The sequence below is a fragment of the Lepus europaeus genome, chromosome 5, assembly GCF_033115175.1.
Source record: "Lepus europaeus isolate LE1 chromosome 5, mLepTim1.pri, whole genome shotgun sequence".
NCBI lineage: Eukaryota > Metazoa > Chordata > Mammalia > Lagomorpha > Leporidae > Lepus > Lepus europaeus.
In genome coordinates, this window is record NC_084831.1 from 133,196,267 (window position 1) to 133,218,813 (window position 22,547).

The 22,547-nt window shown below is 44.9% G+C and overlaps 2 protein-coding genes across 5 annotated transcripts in view; both read left to right on the plus strand.

The window, feature by feature from the left end:
* Positions 1-22,547, plus strand: part of MPZL1 (myelin protein zero like 1) — a 65,803-nt gene that overhangs the window by 39,477 nt on the left and 3,779 nt on the right. For 2 of the 4 annotated variants that reach the window (XM_062192692.1, XM_062192689.1), the window contains exons 3-5: positions 2,532-2,745; positions 3,457-3,589; positions 5,996-6,098. In XM_062192692.1, coding sequence (XP_062048676.1) covers positions 2,532-2,745; positions 3,457-3,589; positions 5,996-6,098 — 450 coding nt within the window. The remainder of the gene's footprint in view (positions 1-2,531; positions 2,746-3,456; positions 3,590-5,995; positions 6,099-22,547) is intronic. The other 2 variants (XM_062192690.1, XM_062192693.1) reach the window with 2 other exon arrangements.
* LOC133760353 (S-phase kinase-associated protein 1-like) lies at positions 11,764-14,176 on the plus strand. Its single transcript, XM_062192688.1, has one exon. It carries the CDS (start codon positions 12,008-12,010, stop codon positions 12,497-12,499), a length of 492 nt encoding a protein of 163 aa, XP_062048672.1. The 5' UTR covers positions 11,764-12,007; the 3' UTR covers positions 12,500-14,176.

Below are 22,547 nucleotides of genomic sequence, written 5' to 3' on the forward strand. Positions count from 1 at the left end.
AGGAGCCAGCAGGTGGAAGATTCTCTCTCTCTTTCTCTCATCTCTATCTATCTTTATGTTTCTTCCTCTACTCCAGCCATATGTATGTGTCACTCTTCCTTTAAAATAAACACATAAAACCTTTAAAAAAAAAAAAAAAAGGATGACATACACAGGTGGAAGATGATGTTTACAGGAGTAGGTGACAAGCAGGGGGCCGAGGGTGACCTGTGGTGAAGTGAGGAGACAATTAGTGAAGGGTGCAGAGTTCAAGGGATGCTATTGATGAGAGAGAAGTGGAGAGCTGACAAAGGCAGGGGACAAAGGAGATTGCACAGGGACCTTCCACATGCTCAAGAGGATTCTTTTTTTTTTTTTTTAAGATTTATTTATTTATTTGAAAGTCAGAGTTATACAGAGAGAGAAGGAGAGGCAGAGAGAGAGAGAGAGAGAGCGCGAGCTCCTCCATCCGCTGGTTTACTTCCCAGATGGCCACAACAGTTGGAGCTGCGCCGATCTGAAGCCAGGAGCTAGGATCTTCTTCCAGGTCTCCCACATGGGTGCAGGGACCCAAGAACTTGGGCCATCTTCTACTGCTTTTCCAGACCATAGCAGAGAGCTGGATCAGAAGTGGAACAGCCGGGTCTTGAACCGGTGCACATATGGGATGCTGGCACTGCAGGCGGTGGCTTAACCCACTATGCCACAGTGCCGGCCCTCAAGAGGGTTCTAAAATCCTCTATTTGTATTGCCAAGGGAGTTGATTTCTATCCCTCCAGCTCCACTCTCCCCCACTCTCCCCCATCCATGAATGAGAACAAAGACATCCAGCCTCCAGCAGGACTGCTTGGGTTAAAGAGAGAGGGTATGAGGACAGATCCCCTCCCACTGAGCCTTCCAAGGCACCGGGTTTGGCCCCATTCTTTGCAAAGAAGTTCCTTTGGTGAAAGCAGGTCTGGGGAGAGAGTGGAGAGTGCAGAGAAAGGGGCTTCAGGGGCAGGTAAGCGCTTTTGTGTCTGCGCTTTGTTCTTTCTGCATAAACGAGGCTTTTCCACGGCGCAGCGTGTGAGAGGGCAAAACCCACAGGCCGAGTCATCTGTGGTGTTGAGGGTTCTTTTTCTTCACGCCTTTGTGTGGGGAGCTTTGGATTCCCTGGGCTCAGCCATGGAGTTGTCAGAAGAGCATTGGTACTGAGGGGTCAGATGGGCCTGGTTCTGACCCCTGGGTCCTCCACTTACTAGCACTGTGACCTTGTGAAAATGGCTTCTTTGGTGGCCGGCGCCACAGCTCACTAGGCTAATCCTCCGCCTGCGGCGCCGGCACACCGGATTCTAGTCCCGGTTGGGGTGCCGGATTCTGTCCCGGTTGCCCCTCTTCCAGGCCAGCTCTCTGCTGTGGCCAGGGAGTGCAGAGGAGGATGGCCCAAGTGCTTGGGCCCTGCACCCGCATGGGAGACCAGGAGAAGCACCTGGCTCCTGCTTTCGGATCAGCGCGGTGTGCCAGCCGCGGCAGCCATTGGAGGGTGAACCAACGGCAAAAGGAAGACCTTTCTCTCTGTCTCTCTCTCTCACTGTCCACTCTGCCTGTCAAAAAAAAAAAAAAAAAAAAAGAAAATGGCTTCTTTGAATCTGCATTTCCATTTTCATAACAATTTGGGTAATAGTAGTGATATCAATAGGATGTTAAGAGGATTGGAGATAATCTACAAATCAGTTCTGTCAAAGCCGATGATGGCCAGACTTGTCTAACTTATATTCTATAACTTGAGAATTTTGATGTGATGTTGCGTTCTTTCTGTGTGAAGTCTTTTTTTTTTTTTAAGTTTAGGTGACAGAGAAAGAGAGCTCTCCTCTGCTGATTAATTTCCCAAATGCCCAACGCCCATGACAGCCAGCCAGTGTGACGGCAAAGCTGGGAGCCTGGGTCTCCCACATGGATGGCAGGGACCCAGTCACTTGAGTCATCATCTTCTGCCTGCACAGTGTACATTAGCAGGAAGCTGGAGTCAGGAGCAGAGGCAAAGCCGTGCGCTCCAGTGTGGGACACGGGCCTCCTAACTGACAGCCTAACTACCAGGTCAAATGCCTGCCCAAGAAGTCTCTTTTAAAAAGAGTGTTGTAGGGACTGGCGTTGTGGTACAGTGGGTTAGGCTGCACCTGCAACACCAGCCTCCCATATGAATGCAGATTCCAGTCTCAGCTACTCCACTTCATATCTAACTCCCTGCTAATGTGCCTGGGAAACCAGTGGAAGATGCTCCATGTGCTTAGACCCCTGCCACCCACCCATGTATGTAGGAGACCCAGATGGAGTTCCTGGATCAGCCCACCTATTATAGCCATTTGGGGAGTGAACCAACAGATCATCTCACTGTCTCCCCCTCTTGCTCTCTTTCTCTCTCTCTCTCCCTCCCTCTGTAATTCTGCCTTTCAAATAAATAATCTACCCTTTTTTTTAAGATAACTTTTTACAGCATACCTATTATAGAGCTTAGAAATTCTGTCTTTGAGAATAACTTTTTTGTTTGTTTGTTTTGCTTTTTCTAATTGCAGTTTTTCCACTATTCTCAAGGACAAGTTTACCTCGGGAATTATCCACCATTTAAGGACAGAATCAGCTGGGCCGGAGACCTTGACAAGAAAGACGCGTCGATCAACATAGAAAACATGCAGTTTATACACAACGGCACCTACATCTGTGATGTCAAAAACCCTCCTGACATCGTGGTTCAACCTGGACACATTAGGCTGTATGTCGTAGAAAAAGGTACTTCCGAATTGAGTATTTTCACAGTGCCAACACAGTCCCCTTTTTCTTGTGTTTAGTTGGAGAATATGAGTCCCCTTTTAGGGTATGTCTGAAGGGAGTGCTTTACCATACAGCTGTGCTCCATGATTCTGTGGGCCCGTGGCTCTACCACACACACCTGGGGTGCGTGTGAGTGTGGCGGGGAGCTGCGGCTCAATCCCACTAGGTGGCCAGTGTCTCCGTTTATTTACCTGCTGATTTGATTTGAAGAGTATTAACTTTTCATTGCCAGTTAGAAGGAAGACCAGATTAATTGTGGTCAAACGCAGTGGGCAGTGTGGAAGGACAGTAATGCTGTTGTCATGGTGCCCGGGAGAAAGTTTTAATATTTCCAAAAACAATCATTATTTTTTCCCTTTTTTTTGAGACTGAGCAGAAAATGTAGGTTCAGTTTGAAATAATTTGCACTGTTGGGGAATAGGTGGAGAGAAATTTGCATCTCCAGTTTTTCTTTGTGGAGCACTGAGAGAGGTTGTGGGTGTGGGCAGTGGGTACCTCGTTCTGCAGTTCATCTTTTTCAGCTAACATTTCTATGTCATCAGTTAGATAACTTGAGCATTGACAAGGGTGTGGGGACTGCTAAGGGAAGGCACTTGCTGTTAATGTAATAAGCTTCCATGTGTTCCCTCTGTAGCAATGTACCTTAAAATGATTTTGTTCTTTCTCTAGAGAGCTTGCCCGAGTTTCCAGTTTGGGTGGTGGTGGGTATAGTTTCTGCTGTGGTCCTAGGTCTCATTCTGCTCACCAGCATGGTTCTGGCTGTTTTCTACAGAAGGAAAAGCTCTAAACGGGACTACACCGGGTAAGAGCATGGGTTGGGGGGGAGGGAGGAACCAGGGTCTGTGAAACCTGCTGTATTGTTGTGGAAAAAAGCTGGTGAAGAAGCAGCTGCTGTTGCTGTCGTGTCCGAATCAGGCGGTGCGCCCAAATGAGCAAGCAGAGCTCAGCGGCCTGCTATTAACTGTGGAATATGATGCTGATCCAGCCTTGCCTTCCTAGGTTTGGTGAAGCAAACTGCTCAGCAGTCTGTGCTCCGTGTTTCACCACCACGCGCCCTGCAGTCGGTGTTCTTAAGCTCCACCCCCATTTTAGGCTTTCATTTGAGTTTCCTGGCGATAATCGCATATCGGTTCCTTGTCAGCAGGGTACATGCAAAGCTGTAATCCAGAAGCTGTGCAAATAGCCGCCCCGCTCCCAGCCCAGTGTGATGACCTAGGGCTTTTCCTTTTTCCCTAAGACTGCCTCCCCGCCCCCCTACTACCACCACCACCAAGCTTTAGCCATTTTATTGCTTTGACCATTCTTGGCTTAGATTCACCTCAACTGGGATAAAAAGAGTTGACAACAAAATATACCAGCAGTGAAGAAAGTAGACTTTCTTTTGGTGTATGGCTTCTCAAAAGAAACACCTTGGAGCACAGGGTGCGTGTCTAATGGAAGGACCTTCTCTTTTCCCCCACTCTAGCTGGAAAGCTAACCCATATAAGCTATATAGAACTCACATGGTAAGACGGAGCGAAGGCTGGATTCAGGTGGAGGTAGCATGAGTCATGTCAGGGGTGCACGGATCTAACTAACCATCCTGAGGGCACTGTGACCAGAGAGCATTGCATGTCCTGACCTCTCTTGCTGGTGGACAGTGGGAACCTCTATCTTTGGGCTCTGCTGATCTGGAGTTCTTAGGAGTGCTGTGTTTTAACAAGCGTGAGTGTTCAGATTCAGGTATTGCTTGGAATGCATCCCTTCTGCTGTCCTGCCCCCTGCATGGTGAGTGTTTTATGATTACATACAGCGGGACCACGGGTTTCACCATGAAGCTAACCCAGGGTGCCGACATGCCAGTCTTTGTAATTCTTGCTTTTGGTGAATATGGGGATAGCAGGTGTTCCTTAGAGTCCTGCATGGCAACATGAATGCTGCTATTCTTCTTACTTTGGTTTTTTTCCCTTCCCTGCCTTTTCCACCTTGGTGTGCTGGGATCAGATCCTGCTTATCTTCCACTTCTTAAGAAAAGCTGACATAGAAGACACGTTGGGACTGTAACAGGGCTGGGTGTCCTCTTCCACTCCCACTAGACACATGGTAACTAATCACATTGCCCGTTGCTGTTAATATTCATGTGCGTGTATTCAGCCCATCTCCCTTGTCGACAACTAACCAGCTAGCTCGAACTAACCCAACAGCTGTTTATGGCGTGTCCACCAATACGTGACGTGATCGTGTTGGAAACGCATTGCACATAAGGGCCAGATGCAATTGTGCTGTCAGGTGACAGAGGGGTTTTGTTATCATCTGGATATATGTGCTCATCATGTAAAGTGCCTGTGTGTGTGTGTATGTGCACAAGCTAGTTTTCTTTTTTCGTACATGTGTTGTGTTATCAAGAGTCAGACCCTCTGTGTTAGAATAATCAAACCATTTCGTTCAGGGCATGGAGGCTCCTGTTTCAGAGAAGGCACAGTTTGTAGAATGTATGCTTTGGTCTTAGTAATGAGGCTGTTAAGTGTGGTCCTCCCCCCTCCCCCAGATTTTTACACAAATACATCATAAAGGATTTAACCTGTGTTGCCGATGCATCTCATTAGATGGCATTGGCTTTGCCTGATTTATTTATGTGGTAGTGCTTGTTTTTAAACTCCTGCCTACCCTTGGAGCCAGTCAGCCCCTGGGACATGGCATTCCAGGCTTTCTCACCTTTCAGGACTTCCTGGATTTGGTGTTGTTGTTTTGGTTTGGTTTTGGTATTCACAGGGAGGCAAAGTATGGGAAACTAGGGAGTGGAGGAAATGAGAGGAGCCAGGGTCACCTGCCTGGATATAAACCTGTAACTTTTAATATACATTCATAAGACATTTGCCTTTTACGTTAACAAAAGCAGATTTCGTCAGAACATACAACTTGCTGCTTTTAACCTGTCCCGGCAGGAGAAAGGCAAAGGCCCTTAGTTAAGGGTGCTGCTTTGTGACTAGCGTCTCAGTGTCATCACAGCAAAGTAGGTGAGGAGGCTCCACCACGATGGGTTCTGTGCCTCTCCCAGCAGCCGGGTCATTTATTGATGTCAGGAGTAGAAAATAGCTTTAAGATCATTTTGATACCCATTGTTTTGTGTGTTTTGATCTTGTCATCACATTTATCTATAGTTTTGTTTCTGTTTATTTTAATTTTTTTTTTTTTTTTACATCTGTTCTCCAAATTGCCATTTCATCAGCTGCAGTACATCAGAGAGTTTGTCAGCGGTTAAGCAGGCTCCGCGGAAGTCCCCCTCCGATACAGAGGGCCTGGTAAAGAGCCTGCCTTCTGGATCTCACCAGGTAACGGCTGATTGCACTCTGCTGTGCTGGGCTCTGCAGTTTGGTGCTGGGTCACTTCCCTGGGTGTGAGAACAGATTCTGAACTGTGTAAGAGACAGAGGAGAGGAGGGTGTGGTGTGTCCAAGGGCTGGCCTCGGAAGACTACAGGAAGATGTGCAAAGAAGAATCTGCCCTGCGTAAGGGTTTGCATCAAACCCTTTGGCTCAAGTAGAATTAAGAAATGATGTTGTCAGATGTAAATTCTGTAATTGCCCAAGGAAGCACATCTGGTAAACCTGGCTCTGTGATGGGGTTCTCTGTAAGACAAGAAATTGACAGGAGAAGGCTGATATTCTTGGTATTGATAATAAAAAAATTAAATGAATTATTCAGAAAAAAATGAAGATAAGCATTTATCTGAATGATTCACAGGATTGATGAACAAGAAATTTTTTTTGCTTTCTTTATAGAAAGTCAGAAGAAAAATAACTTCTGTTAGGAATTTAGCACAGGAGTCTAGCACTGTGATGTTCTGTTTTGGCTGTGCCAATTGAACTATAGTTGGTGGCATAACAGAAATTTCATAGCTTATTATCAGCTTGGCTCTTGGGAGGTAGTAAGCATTTTAAGGAATTTGGCAAGTTACACCTTTGCCCTGTGAATATTAGCTTGGGTGGGGAGGCGGGGTGGGGGGCAGGAGGTGGAAGGGGAGCATGTATGGACTTAAGAGCAAGGAAAGGAAAGAACAGTGTTTTGTAGATGTATCCGTAGTCTTATTCTACAGTTGTTGTATGAGGACAGGAAGCTGTTTTACCAGGGAGAAAATAAGATGTGAAGATGTTAAATTTCTGAAAGCATTGACCCAGGTAGTGACGGAGTTGGGGTTAGAACCCAGGTTTGGAGATAGCACGTTCTCTACCACAGCATCAGGCTCATTGCCTGGTCCTGTTCTGTTTGTCTGTCTCTCTATTGGATTGCATAAAATACCTTAGATAACTCGGTTCATTAGTTTGGATTGTGAATGGGACTTAGTTTGTAAATGTAGACATAAGAATTACAGATAGGCATAATATCAAGAAGCCATTGAATTTTTTTGTTCTGCCTGCGAGTTTCAGTGGAGGTTATTTTCCTGTTGAAAAGATGCTAAGAGAAAATGGAACTATGATTTTTTAAGACATTGGAAAGCAGATTGTGCAGTGCTATGATCCTTAATACAAAGGAAAGAAGTCATGTGAGCCCCGTGTACCCTGCTTACTGCCTGAAGGCAATTCCAGACTACAGGGCAGGGGAGGAAGATGGGAACAGCTCAGCTGTCTCTCACTGAATTGACGAGGCAAAAACCAGAGTTTGGGGAGGCCAGTGTGGCTGTGATTTATGAGCCAAAGTACCAGAAAAGGAGAAGCTACAGAAACAGGGAGATCTGGGAGTGTCAGAAATCTAGAGGGAGATCCCCTTGACCTTTGGCTGATGACATCTGTGCATACATGGGTGGAAGTTCTCTGAGACCTGGAAGAGACACCTAAGGAGAACGGTTACATCGTGCCTGGAGCCCACACAGCACTAAGAAAAGCCCTGTGCTCCCAACAGCCAGAGTGGAAGGACTCATAACACACAGAGTATTGGTTGGGATGCTCAGAATGGTCGCAGCTTAGTAGTAGAGCTAAGTTTTACCAGAGTAAAGTCTGCCGTGGACCCACCATAACAAAGCTTGACAGGAATCCTTTAAAGAACAGAGTAATCCAAAAGTAATTTAGCCGCTCACCACCACAAAATCCAATATTCTTTACAAGAATACAACAAAATCCAACCACCAAACAATGTAAAATTCACAGTCTGGCATCAATAAAAAATTACCAGCCATACAAAAAAGCAAGAAAAGAAGACATAAATCCAGAAGAAATCACTCAGTAGAAACAAACTCAGAAATGACAGAAATGATGTAATTCATAAATAAAGACCTTAAGACAAGTATTATAGATCTTACAAGGAAACTTAAGGATGAAAAGGAAAGTCTGAATATAATAAGGAAAGAAACAGATACATAAAGTAGACCAAAATGGAACTTATAAAAATGAAAAAATAATTGGATGTTATTAACAATGGATTAGACACTGCAGGAGAAAAGAGCAGTAAACTTGAGCGCATAGCAGTAGAAACTGCAAAATGAAGCATGAGGAGAGAGAAAAACTGGGAGTGGAGGAGACAGATAGTGATTCAGTAAGCCAGTAGGCAGACTGACTGGAGTCTGCGAGGGGAAGAGGAAAGATTAAAAATATTTCAAGAAATAACTAAAAATTCTATAAATTTAATGAAAAACAAACTTTAAGTTGAAGAAACAAAGAAAACCACATTAAGACACATCATAATCAAGTTACTTAAAACCAGTTATAAACAGAAAAATCTCCAAAGTTGTCTGGAAAAAAAAGATATTATAGAGGAACAAAGATGGGAGTGACAGCTAACTTTTTATCAGCAACCACATGGCCAGAAGACAATAGAACTGCTGAAGGCAACAAAATAATCAACTTAGAATTCTGTGCTTAGCTAAAATATATTTCAAACGTGGAAGAAAAAAAAAAGCTGAAAGAATTCATCAGTAGCAGAATAAGAAATATCAGAGGAAGTTCTTCAAGCAGAAGGAAGGGGATGCCAAATCAAATTTTGGATCTACATAAAAGAATGAAAGAACACCAGAAATGGCAAATAAGTGGGGAATAGGAAAGACCCTTTTTCATATTTAAAAAAAAATTTTTAAAGAAATTGCCTCTTCAAAGCAAAAATGATAGTATTTTGTGAAATTTTTCTTGTTTGAAAGATTTATTTTTATTTATTTGAGAGGTAGAGTTACAAAGAAGCAGAGAGAGAGGGAGAAGCAGAGATCTTGCATCTGCTGGTTTACTCCCCGAGTGGCCACAATAGCCGGGGCTGAGCTAGGCTGAACCCAGGAGCCAGGAGCCTCTTCTGGGTCTCCCACGTGGTTGCAGGGGCCCAGGTACTTGGACCAGCCTCTGCCGCTTTTCCAGGCACATTAGCAGGGAGCTGGATTGTAAGTGGAGGAGCCGGATCTTGAACCAGTGCCCCATATGGGATACTAGTGCTGCAGGTGGTGGCTTTACTCGTTATGCCACAGCACTGGTCCCAATTATGAAATTATAATATGTAGAATTAAAATATATTATAATAGTAGTACAAAGGGTGGGATGTATATTGGAGTAATTGGAAGAATATTGTTGTAAACTTATTACATTATCTATGAAATTATAATTTGAAGATAAATTGTGATAGGTTAAAGATATATACTGAAGGGTCTGGCACTGTGGCATAGCGGGTAAAGCTACCACCTGTAGTGCTGGCATCCCTATGGGTGCCAGTTCGAGACCCAGCTGCTCCATTTCTGATCCAGCTAATGTGCCTGGGAAAGCAGCGGAAGATGGCCCAAGTGCACCACATGGGAGACCTGGAAGAACTCCCAGTTCCTGGCTTCAGATTAGCCTAGCTCCGGCCATTGTGGCCACTTGGGGAGTGAGCCAATGGATGGAAGATCTCTCTGTGTATATGTATATATGTAACCCTAATATATATTTTTTATATATATATATATATATATATATATATATATATATATATAAAACTCTGACTCAAATCCTAGGACAAATACTGGGAAAAAAAAAAGAGAGAGAGAAGTGCAGGGGCTGGCTTTGTGATGTAGTGGGTAAAGCCACCACTTGAAATGCCAGCATTTCATATGGGTACCAGTTTATGTCCTGGCTGCTCCGTTTCCAATCCAACTCCCTGATAATGGCCTGGGAAAAGCAGCAGAAGATGCCTCAAGTGTCTGGGCCCCTGCCACCCACATGGAAGACGCGGATGCAGCTCCTGGCTTGGCCTGGCCCAAGGCTGACTGTTGCATCCATCTGGAAAGTGAACTAGTGGATAAAAGCTTGTATGTGTGTGTGTGTGTGTGTCCCTCTTTGTAATTCTGACTTTCAAAAATAAATAAATATTTTAAAAAAAGTAAGTGGTATAGTGAATAAGCCAATTGAGGAGCTATAATGGAGTTATTGAAAAAGTTAATTCAAAGTGAGCAGTAAAGGGGTGGGAAAGGAGCAAAAAGATAGAGCAAATGAAAAACAAGTGCAGCCTCTTGATTCCTGGCAGATATAGTTCAGGATTCCCACTGGATGCCTGAAACCACGAATGCTTCCAAACCCTGTATAGACTGCGTGTTTTCCTATACATATATACCTATGATAAAGTTTAATTTATAAATTATATACTGTAAGAGATTAACAATAGTAAGTAATAATAAGATATAATAATTCTAAAAATGTACTATACAAAAGGTATTGAATCTGGTCTCTTTAAAAATATTTTATTGACTCTACTCACCTTTCTCCCTGGGATAATGGGGAAGCAACAATGCTTGCGTGATGAGATGAGGTGAGGTCAATGATGTAGGCATCAAGTTCCTTTAATTTATTTATTTGAAAGGCAGAGTTACAGAGAAGCAGTGGTAGAGAGAGAGAGAAGTCTTCCATCTGCTGGTTCACTCCTCAAATGGTTGCAATGGCCGGAACTGGGCCGATCCAAAGCCAGGAGGAGCCAGGAGCTTCTTCCAGGTCTCCCACCTGGGTGCAGGGGCCCAAGGACTTGGACCATCTTCTACTGCTTTCCCAGGCCATAGCAGAGAGCTGGATCAGAAGTGGAGCGGCTGGGACTCTAACTAGCGCCCATATGGGGTGTTGGCACTGCCCATATGGGATGCTGCAGCTTTACCCACTATGCCGCAGTGCTGGTCCTTACACCCATCTGTATAGCAGTATTTTTCACTATGGCCAAAAGGTGGAAGCAACTCAAAATATTCACTGATGTATGAATGGATAAACAAAATGTATATATGAACAATAGAATATTCAGTCTTAAAAAGGAAGGAAATGCTGACACACGCTATAACATCGATGAACCTTGAACACACTGTAGTGAGTGAAATAGGCATCTAGAGACAAACTCTGTGTGATTCCACTGACATGCTGTGCCTAGAGTAGTCGGATTCAGGGAGACAACATAATGGCAATTGTTGGGGGACTGAGGGAGGGAGAATGAAGAGTTGTTGCTTTCAGTAAGTATAGTTTCTGTTTTGCCAGATGAAAAAGTTCTAGAGGTTGATGATACAACAATATGAATGTACCTAAGACCACTGAGCTGTCCTCTTAAAAACAAGCAGGATGGTAAATTTTACATAAAACACATTTTACTACAGTTGTTTTATAGGAAAAGAATGGAAAATGAAATGTACTAGTGCCTATCAAAAGAAATCTGGGTGCTGGTATCAAAATAGACTTCAGAACAACAAATATTACCAGAAGTAAATAAGGACTTTTCATGAAGATAAAGTGACTGATTCATAAAGAAGATATACCAGTCCTACTCAAAGTAAATGAAGTGAATTCAGAGAGCTGAAAAGAGAAACATTCATAACACAGTCATAGACGTTTCAACACTCCTGTCTCAGTAATTGCAAGTGTTCAGAAAATCAGAAAGGATACAGAAGACTTGAACAACCCTGGATCCAACTTGACCTAGTGGACGCTTTTAAAATAATCCTCCATCAGCGGCAGATTTATTCATGTATAAATGCTCCTGAAATCATCACCAAAAGGCTATATTATGAGCCGTTAAATAAATCTTATGAAATGTAAGGGCTTGGAATTACGTGGAGTACATTCTGTGGCCACAATGAAATTAAACAGAAATCCACAGAAAGATACCTAGAAAGTCTCAAATAACCTACGAGTAAAACAAGAAGTCACAAAAAGTTAGAAAATATTCTGAGTGGGCGTGGCCTTGCGTCCGCCTTTCTCTTCTCCTTGCGTTGACGCCGCCCCTCTCTCATCAGCCTCCGGCCCGCCGGCTCCTCAAAGCCGAACACCATGCCTTCAATAAAGTTGCAGAGTTCTGATGGAGAGATTTTTGAAGTTGATGCAGAAATTGCTAAACAGTCTGTGACTATCAAGACCATGTTGGAAGATTTGGGGATGGATGATGAAGGAGATGATGACCCGGTTCCTCTACCAAATGTTAATGCAGCAATATTAAAAAAGGTCATTCAGTGGTGCACTCACCACAAGGATGATCCTCCTCCTCCTGAAGACGATGAGAACAAGGAAAAGCGAACGGATGATGTCCCTGTTTGGGACCAGGAATTCCTGAAAGTTGACCAAGGAACACTTTTGGAGCTTATTCTGGCTGCAAACTACTTAGACACCAAAGGTTTGCTGGACGTTACGTGCAGGACTGTTGCCAATATGATCAAGGGGAAGACTCCTGAGGAGATTCGCAAGACCTTCAACATTAAGAACGACTTTACTGAAGAAGCAGCAGCCCAGGTACGCAAAGAGAACCAGTGGTGTGAAGAGAAGTGAAACGCTGTGCCTGACACTGTGACACTGTAAGGATTGTTCCAAATACTAGTTGCACTGCTCTGTCTATAATTGTTAATATTAGGCAAACGTAGACAAATGCAGCAGCAAATCATTTGTTTTAGCAGAATATTGTCCTCACTGCATGTGTAGCTTGAGTACAGATTCCGAACCCGAGTTTCTTCTAGTATGATTGAAAGTTCCTGTTTACTTTGCTCTGAATAAAACTGAACTGTGGGTTCTCGATAGAAAGTGGCATTTGGGGCTTCCTCTCTTCTCGCAGAGTGATTGCTGCCTGGTTTATTGTCCAGTTAAATTGAGTGATCTTTTAAAAGTTGGCATTGTAAATAAAACAACTTCCAAAAAGTTTTCTGAAATAGAATTAAAAAAATATTATCTTTATTCATGAGTTGGAAACTGGAAAGAGGCTACTTGAAACAAACGTTCTGAGTGGGCCCATTAGGATGTCTTTCAGCTGCACGGTCAGTCAGGACCACTGGCACTGATCAGCTTGTGTGTAGCAGGGCTCCCTTAACTGGATCTGAGGACTTGTTCTTATTTTTAATCCTCTCAGCTTTGAGTATATTGCCTAGAAGACTCAGTTACTACCTGGTTTGTGGTTTTGGGGGTGGGGAGAAATGTAACTAGACAGTTTGTTAGCTTTTCAATTAAAAAAGACACTTAAAAAAAAAAAAAAGAAAATATTCTGAGTGAAAACAGCAACACACTATATCAAAATTTATGTTATAGCTAAAGCAGTGTTTTGAGGATTTGTAGCATTAACTGCTTCTATTTGAAGAGGATGAAGCGGCTGGTGCTGTGGTGTAGTAGGTTAAGCCTCTGCCTGTGGCACCAGCATCCCATATGGGCACTGGTTCGAGTCCTGGCTGCTCCCCTTCCCATCCAGATCCCCGTTAATGGCCTGGGAAAGCAGTGGAAAATGGCCCAAGTGCTTGGGCTCCTGCACCCATGTGGATGACCAAGAAGAAGTTCCTGGCTTCGGATCTTACCAGCTCTGACCATTGTGGCTATTTGAGGAGTGAACCAGCAGATGAAAGACCTCTCTCTCTCTGTCTCTTCCTGTCTCTCTATAACTCTGCCTCTCAAATAAATAAATAAATCTTTACAATAAAAAGAAGAGAATGAAGTCCTAAAATTGATGATTGAGGCTTCTATGAAGAAACTAGAAAAGAAGGGCAAATTAAACACCACATAGTATGGCAGACAGAAGAAATAATAAAGATAATAGCTGGTGAACAGTCAGCAGACATTCTCTAAGCACCCTATAAATAATCTCCCTTTCTGGTTGCTTTTCGTATCTGCTGTAAGCCTTTGGTGTTCTGCGTTGTGTGTACTCTTTATTTATAAAGAACCTTTTGTTGTTCCTATTTGGAATTTCACTGGGATCTCTAAACCTGAAGGCTATTGTCTTTAGTAAATTCTAGAAAATCCCCAGTCACCATCGCTTTGAAATTTTTGTTTTTCCATTTTATCTATTTATGTTCTTTTGGAATAACTAATTAGACGTGTATTAGACCATCTCACTCTGTCCTTTATAGAGCATATTATTCCCGTCAAATTGTCTCTCCTGTTGCCAACACGATTTCTTCATCTCTGTATTTCAGTTCACTTGTTTCTTTAGCTGTATCCATTTTTAAATGTGCCTATTTTTGAAGCTTTTTTTAAAAAAAAAAAAGATTTATTCATTTATTTGAAAGGCAGAGTTACAGAAATTCAGAGGCAGAGAGAGAGAGAGAGAGAGAGGTCGTCCATCCACTGGTTCACTCTCCAAGTGGCCACAATGATGGGAGCTGTGCCGACCCAAAGCCAGGAGCCAGGAGCTTATTCCAGGTCTCCCATGAGGGTGCAGGGGCCCAAGGATTTGGGCCATCTTCTGCTGCTTTCCCAGCTCATAGCAGCGAGCTGGATCAAAAGTGGAGCAGCCAGGACTCAAACCAGTGCCCATATGGGATGCTAGCACTGCAGGTGGCGGCTTTACCTGTTATACCACAGAATGCGCCCATTTTTAAAGTTTTAAGATTTACTTTCTTATAGCTTTATTTTTTAGAAAGTATATTTGGTTCTAGTTTTTTTGTTTTGTTTTTGCTAACTTTGATAGTTGCTTGAGAGTTCATGGTATTTTTTAAAAAGATTTATTTATTTGAAAGGTAGAGTTACACACACAGAGAGAGGAAGAGACAGAGAGAGAGAGAGAGGTCTTCCACATGCTGATTCACTCCCCAAATGGCCACAATGGCTAGAGCTGGGCAGATCTGAAGCCAGGAGCCAGAAGCCAGGAGCCTTTTCTGAGTCTCCCATGTGAGTGCAGGGGCGCATGTACTTAGGCCATCCTCAACTTCTTTCCTGGGAACGTTTTGTTTTGTTTTTGGCTAATTTTAATAGTTGCTACAAAATACACCAAACACCGGAGGAAAGGTTTATTGTCAGATGGGGGAGGCCTGATGGGCCAGGGGGAGAGGGGGAGAGAGTAAGAGAGGGAGGGGTGAGGAGGGAGCACGTGTGCCGGAAGCTGGGGGGTGGGCAGGGAGGTAGGAGTAGCGGGTCCCCTCAGGGTGGGGGCAGAGCTGACACTAGTGGTAAAGCCTACTATGCAAGGTGGTCACAGGGGCCAGGGCCCAAGATGGCACCACAGATAAGACTGCACCATTTTACTAACACACTCTCGTGTGTAACTCTGCCTTTCACATAAGTAAGTAAACCTTTATAAAAAAAATGCAAGCAAACCTGTGACACAGATACCACATACTCTGTTGACTTCAGTTTATTCTTAGAAACACACACCTGTTTACATCTTCTGGCTCCGGGGCACTCTAGGCTGCTCCCCAGCTGTCATCACTGGCTTCCCTTGAAAGGAATTTTCTTTATTCCTGTCTTAGAGCCCAGGTCTTCATTGTTCTCCGTTCATTCCCACATTATAATGGAACATATTGTCTGGAACTTCTTGAGAAAGAATGCACAGGAAGTAAAAACGTTGAGACTCTGTGTAGCAGGCAGAGTAATTATTATTCTAGGTGGTAATATATCACAACATACATACTTATAAATATAATCTGGTTGATAACATAGCGGAAGGAACTTCACAGGTGTAATTAAACTGCCCTGAGAAAGGGAGATTTTCCTGGATTAGCAGGTGAGCCCTGTTACTACGCTTCTTGTAGGAGGAAGGGAGGGAGGTCCAAGTAAGAGAGGTGGCAGGTGCTACACTGCCAGCCTTGAGGCGGGAGGAAGAGGCCATCAACCGCGGAGCTGGGCAGGCTGGGAAACGAGAAATGCGGCCCTGCTGCCGCCTTGACTCCAGCCTTCTGAGACACATTGCACACTTCTGATCTCAAAACGTACGGCAGCACACGGCTTCTCACGTGTCAAACTGTCTCCTCCCCCAGAGTGGCTGGTAATCTGGTCGAGTAGGATTCCACCTGGGAAATCACTTTCCTGCAGCTGTGCGGCTCTGCTGATCTTCCTGACGTGTCGCCCTGGAACTCGAAGCTGGCCCTGTTCTGGGTCCTGCCCCTTTGTGTGGGTCTCCTCTTGCTCTCACTCTCAGAATCTTGTTCGTCCTTAGTGTGCTGACGTTTTGTAAAATTGAGTGTCTGTATTCATGATGCTAGTTTTGCTCAGTGGGCCCTTTCCATCTGAAAACTGTGTCCTTATTTTTGGGGGTATGTTCTTCCTTTATTTCTTGCAATGTACCTCCTTTTATTTTCTGTTCTTACAGAAATTTCTATTAGGCTTGGACCACCTCCTAGATCAGTCCTTTAATTTTCTAATTTTTTTCTGTTTAGAAATTTTGTTCTGTGTTTTAGAAGATTTTTGCCACTTAATCTTCCCACTTTGAAGATTTAACTTCTGGTATCATTTAAATATTTTTCAAGAGCTTTTTCTTATTTTCTGATTATAATGCCATAGACTTGTTTTCAGGTGTCATCACTTTGAGTATATTATGTTTTTCTTCTGTTTTATGTTTTCTTCAATGACTTGATTTTCCTATTTCTTTTGAATTCCCTTTTCTCTTATAATTTCTGTTTTTTCAATAGAAGCTACCATATACTCGGTGTCCTACTTAGTCATTCGTATTTAAGGCACTCATCCCGCTTAGAGGCTCTGTGTGCTAAAAACGTGCTTAGTAAGTAGTGGGATTCACGGTGTGGGGTGCTGGCTGACTCTCATTGAGGAGTGTCTCACTGTCAGTTTGAGGGTGGAAACTCCTGAGTCTTCAGAAAGAAGCCATCCAGTTTCCTGCTTGGGAGCAGAGTGCAGGCAGTCAGGGGGCGGGCCCTGTGGTCAGTGTGTGGACTTCCCTGCGGCCCCTACAGGCCTCAGGGCTGACACCTCACCCTGCTGGCCTGGAGTCAGAGACTCTGGCTCCTTTCCTTGTGAACCCTGAGGTTTCTGCCCAGGTCCGACCTTGTAATCGTGTTTTCTGAAGGGTGGTGAAGGGTACGTTGCCTTTCAGCATCTGTGTTCTCAACGCCAGGTCAGCTTTGAGAGTAAGGTTGGGATGTGCCTGTGGCCGAGCCCTTGATTCCCACCCCTACCCCACCCCCGGCTCAGCTCAAGCCCACAGAAGGCCTCCCCTCGCCCCACCGTGCTGCGAGTGCGAGCCAGGGTCTCTGTTCCGGTGCCGTGCACGTGAGGTGTTCTTAGCCTTACTCGGTCTCGGGGCAGATTGGTATCTTTTTCCTTAAAGATGTAATTGTTGTTAAAACTATTCTCTGCCTTACCTGTTCCTAGAATTTGTAAATCCTCTGCCGATAAATTCTTGCAAAGACGTTGAAGTGGGCCTTGTGTTCTGGCAGATTTCTATTTAGATTTGCTTTAGTGGGCAAGCTTTGGTATAACAGGGGACACTGTCCGAGGGGTAGAAAGTTTGTTTTCGGGGCAGGAATTTGGCACAAGGACTGACTGCATCTCATACAAGAGGGCTTGGGTTTGAGTCCCAGCTCCACTTCGGATTCAGCTTCCTGCTAATATGCACCTCGGGAGGCAGCAGGTGGTGGTAGCTGCCACCGGTGTGGGAGACACAGATTGAATGCTGGGTTCCTGGCTTTGACCTAGCCCAGCTTCAGCTGTTGCAGGCATTTGGGGAGTGAACCTGGAAGATCTCTATCTCTGTCTCTCTACCTTTCATATTAGATTTTTAAAAAAAATTTTTTTTAAAGAGAGTTTGCTTCAGATAATCCATGAAGTTCCTAGGCTCCCTAGCAAGTGGCCCTAGTGGATGTTGTTACATCATCTGACAGCGCTCCCTTCAGTCGATGTGTCTGAGCTGCTGCTGTTTCAGAGTTTCATGGAAATTGTTCTCATCAGAATCCTTACGATATACATTATCTTCAGGTTCTTCATAGACAGAAAAGAGGTTCTCAGTTTAAGAAAAACTAGGGGCCAGCGCTGTGGCTCAGCGGGTTAAGCCATGACCTACAGCACCAGTATCCCATTTGGGCAGCAGTTTGAGACCCAGATGCTCCACTCTGATCCAGCTCTCTGCTAATGTGCCTAGAAAAGCAGCAAAAGATGACATAAGTCCCTGGGCCCCTGCAACCCACTGGGAGACCCACAAGCACTCCTGGCTGCAGGCGTCAGCCTGGCCCAGCTCTGGCCGTTGTAGCCATTTGGGGAGTAAATCAGTGGATGGATGATCTCTCTCTCTTTCAAATAAATAAATAAATAATTAAAAAAAAAACTTACTTGATCTGACATATTCATATTATTTTTAAAGATTCATTTTATTTGTTAGAAAGGCAGAGAGTAATGGGAGAGTGAGGGGAAGAGAGATTTTTCATCCACTGGTTGGCCACACAGCTGAGGCTGACCAAGCCAAAGCCAGGAGCCAGGAATTCCACCGGGTCTCCTATAGGGGTGTCAGAAGCCTCCCAAAGACTTGGGCCATTTTCTTCTTCTTTTTTTTTTTAAAGATTAATTTTATTTACTTGAAAGGCAAAGTTACAGAGAGGCAGAGAGAGAGAGAGAAAGGTCTTCCATCTGTTGGCTCACTCCCCAGATAGCTGCAATGGTCAGAGTTGCACTGATCCAAAGCCAGGGGCCAGGAGATTCCTCTGGGTTTCCCATGTGGATGCAGGGGCCCAAGGACTTGGGCCATCTTCCACTGCTTTCCCAGACCATAGCAGAGAGCTGGATCGGAAGAGGAGCAGCCAGGACCCAAATCAACGCCCATATAGGATGCCAGCACTGCAGACCGGGGCTTTAACCCGCTGCAGCGCAGCACTGGCCCCGGGCCATCTTCTGCTGCCTTCCCAGGTGCTTAGCAGGGAGCTGGATCAGAAGTGAAGCAGCCAAGACTTAACCTGCATTCCCGTATGGGATGGCAGCATCACAGGCAGTGGCTTAACCTACAGCACCACTACACCAGCCCTAATAAGTTCATCTCATTAGGAAATTTGTGAGAGTGACAAATACCTTTACACACTGAGAACAGCCAAGCATAGCATTTCTTTTAGCAGTGTCATCATCCCCTGGGCTGCCTTCTCATCACTTTCGTGGGTGTTTGAGTGCTTGCCACACACGCAGGGTGAGCTGTCACTGGAAGTGTAGGGGTGACTCACGCCCAGTGCCTTCCTCAAGAAACTTGGTGTATTCCGGAAGGTTTAGGTCCAATTTAGATTTTTCCATTATGTAGAGACAATGTTTTTAATATTCCGGCAAAACAACTTTGAGGAAATTTTCGTATTTAAATAAACTCCAGGGTGGCATTTTGGTGTGCAAAAACCCACTACTGAACACTAGTGTTGAAGCTGGAAACTAACTAATGAGAGAATTGCTTAACTTCAACATCTGTTCCCTCATCTGAAGTCGTGGGTGGGGGCTAGTTCCTCTCTAAAGCCCCTCTCATTCGCACATTTTTAATTATCAGGGCCTCTGGTATGCTGTGTTGGAGAAGGACAAGTTTAGGCAGTTGCTGTCCATGCAGGCCTGCAGCCGCTTTCTTCCAGGAGTTCTGTCATAACATGCTCCTTCCATTTTCCCATCTGCAGGCGTCACCTCAGACCCTAAAGAGATTGGTAATTATTGTTCGGATGAGTAAATAACTCATGTGGTTTTACCCGAAGAAAGAAAAGAATGCTGGTCCCCTACGAGAGAAATGTATAAAAGATGCAATTTATAAAAGATGCCAGGCAGGCATCTGTCTTGGTAACTAGTTTTCTTATAACTGGAAAACAGAACACCTAACTTAAAATAACAGGGAGCAGGTGTCGTACCTGGGTTCGATTCCTGGCTGTGGCTCCTGCTCATGCACACCCTGGTAAGCAGCCGTGGTGGCTCAAGTAATTGGGTTCCTGACACCCATTTGGGGAGACCCTGATTGCATTCCTAACTCCTGGCTCTGGCCTCCAGCCCAGTCCTAGCCATTGTGGGTGTCTGGGGAGTGAACCAGCGGGTGGGAGTTTCTCTCTCCTCTCTGTTTCTCCCTCTGTCTCTCAAACACACAAGTGAATTATGTGTGTGTGTGAAGTAAGTTCTTTTACTAGGAAGCTGTGGCCTAGTGAGGTTGCATCACCTGCTCAGAGTTAGCAGTTGGTGTCAGAGCTGGCGTCAGGCCTCAATCTGTCTGGCTCCAGGGCACATGTTTATTCCATCTTGCCTGTCCAGTTTTTCTCAACTACATTTTGGCAATCAGTATTAGTCTTTATCTCAAAGAGAATCAGAATGCATAGCTATGTTTCAGTTTTCTGTTTCACTTTTTTAAAAAGCAAGGAAACAAGTAGTGAAAAGGGAGTTTTGTCAGCAGTGAGTACACAGAGGAAGCAGGTGTTCTTTTCTTGGTGTTACTGCGCTAGGGTGTGGGGCATCATTCCTCTGAGGCAGGGATGGGGAACTTCTGACCTGTGGATCACATAAACGCCCACAGAATGATTTGGTCTGGCCCTGCCCAGGCAACCACAGGCAGGACTCAAAAATTCAGTAAATCTATAGCAGACTAATTTTTAATTTGATAATTTTGTATGGCCCACAAATGATGTTATAATTATCCAAATGGCCCTTGACAGAAAAAAGGTTTCCTACCCCTGCTAATATCTGATGGACCAGAATAGAATTCTTTTTTTCTTTTTAAAAAAGATTTATTTATTTTATTTGAAAGGCATAGTTACAGAGAGGCTGATGCAGAGAGAGAGAGGTCTTCCATCCGCTGGTTCACTCCCCAGATGGCTGCAACAGCTGGAGCTGTGTGGATCTGAAGCCAGGAGCCAGGAGCTTCTTCTGGGTCTCCCACGCAGGTGCAGGGGCCCAAGGATTTAGGCCATCTTCTACTGCTTTCCCAGGCCGTAGCAGAGAGCTGCATCGGAAGCAGAGCAGCCAGGATGCAAACCGGCACCCATATGGGATGCCAGCACTGCAGGCAACAGCTTTACCCACTACTCCATAGCACTGGCCCCCAGAATAGAATTCTTAAAAGCTATAGAGATGATGCAAGGTGTGCTCCAGGACATAATGTGATGACTTCTGGGTGATTCATATGTATTTAGAGCCAGGTCTTTGTGCTAGAACCCTCTTTCTTGGTTCTTTTCCCCTAACCTTCTCCAGTCTGTTTTCCTATTAGAATAAGTTTCATACAAGTAGAATTCAGAGAGAAATTTTTTAAAGATTTTCTTTATTTGAGAGGTAGAGTTACAGACACAGAGAGGGAGAGACAGAGAGAAAGGTCTTCCACCTGCTGGTTCACTCCCCAAATGGCCACAGTGGTGGGAGCTGAGCAAATCCAAAGCCAGGAGCTTCCTCCAGGTTCCCCGACATGGGTGCAGGGGCCCAAACACTTGGGTCATCCTCCATTGCCCTCCCAGGCTATAAACAGAGAGCTAGATCAGAAGAGAAGCAGCCAGGACACAAACTGGTGCCCATATGGGATGCCAGCACCACAGGTGGAGGCCCAGCCCAGCACGCCACAGCGCCAGCCCTTCAGAGCTAATTTTATCTCTAGTTGTAGCTAAAATAATAGATCTATGGGGCTGGTGCTGTGGCACAGGAGGTTAAGGCAGCACCTTCAGCACCGGCATCCCATGAGTGCTGGTTTGAGTCTTGGCTGCACACTCCCAATCCAGCTCCCTGCTAATGGCCTGGGAAAGCAGCAAAGGGTGGCCCAAGTGCTTGGGCCCCTGTACTCACATGGGAAACCTGGATGAAGCTCCTGGCTTCAGTCTGGCCCAGCCCTGGCCATTGTGATCATCTGGGGAGTGAATCAGCAAATGCGAGATCTCTCTCTCTCTCTAACTCTGCATTTCAAATAAATAAATAAATTTTTTATAAAATAGACCTACATCAAGCAGATTGTTCCTTGAAACATTTTCAGTAATTAAGACTTTTCTATGTAGTAAGTAGTTGGGGAAAACATATCCAACTTTTTCACTTGATTATTGTAATTCTTTATGGAAAAGGTCTCCCCTCCAACCGCCCTGCCCCCCCTAAAAAAAGGGATGAGGGGAGGGTGAGTGCCAAGGTGGACATTGTAAACAGTAGGGGAATGCAGGTGGTGACAATGGTGGTGGTGTGGTGGTTTCCCTTTGGTCTTCCATACTTAAAGTGACCGTCTTAGCCATGGTGCGTTTAGTTCAAGTGAAGTCTGAGCAGCCTCACTGGCCCTCAAGGAGCACTGAGAACCAGACTTCGGGGCTGTTCCAGCTGGAGCAAGACCCATGAGCAGATCCCTGGTCTCAGTCCACACCCAGCAGTTCTTGAGGTCTGTTAGCTTATCCGTCCCTTCGTCCAGTGCCTGCTGGATCACGTACGGGCTGCCCGTTGCAGGCAGTGAGTTAACAAAGCCAATGAGTTAAGTCCTTATTCCATTCTAAGGAGGAAAGGCAGGAAGGGAAACATCAGACAGTGTAGCACTTGAAGAAAACCCAGCTCATCAACAGCAGGGGTCACGGTCAGCAGGCTGTTGTATTCTGCTTTGCACAGCGCTGCCTCCCACTCAGACCTTCTGGTGTCCGACAGCCCTGACTGATTCAGGGACAGTTCATGTCCTTTCTCTTCTCCGGTTGCCGTGCGCTTTCCGTTTCCCCTTGCAGTGCGTCAGTTA

Bases quoted from the DNA above. Each gene is read 5' to 3' on its own strand.
- LOC133760353 (XM_062192688.1), top strand. From the start codon at position 12,008: ATGCCTTCAATAAAGTTGCAGAGTTCTGATGGAGAGATTTTTGAAGTT.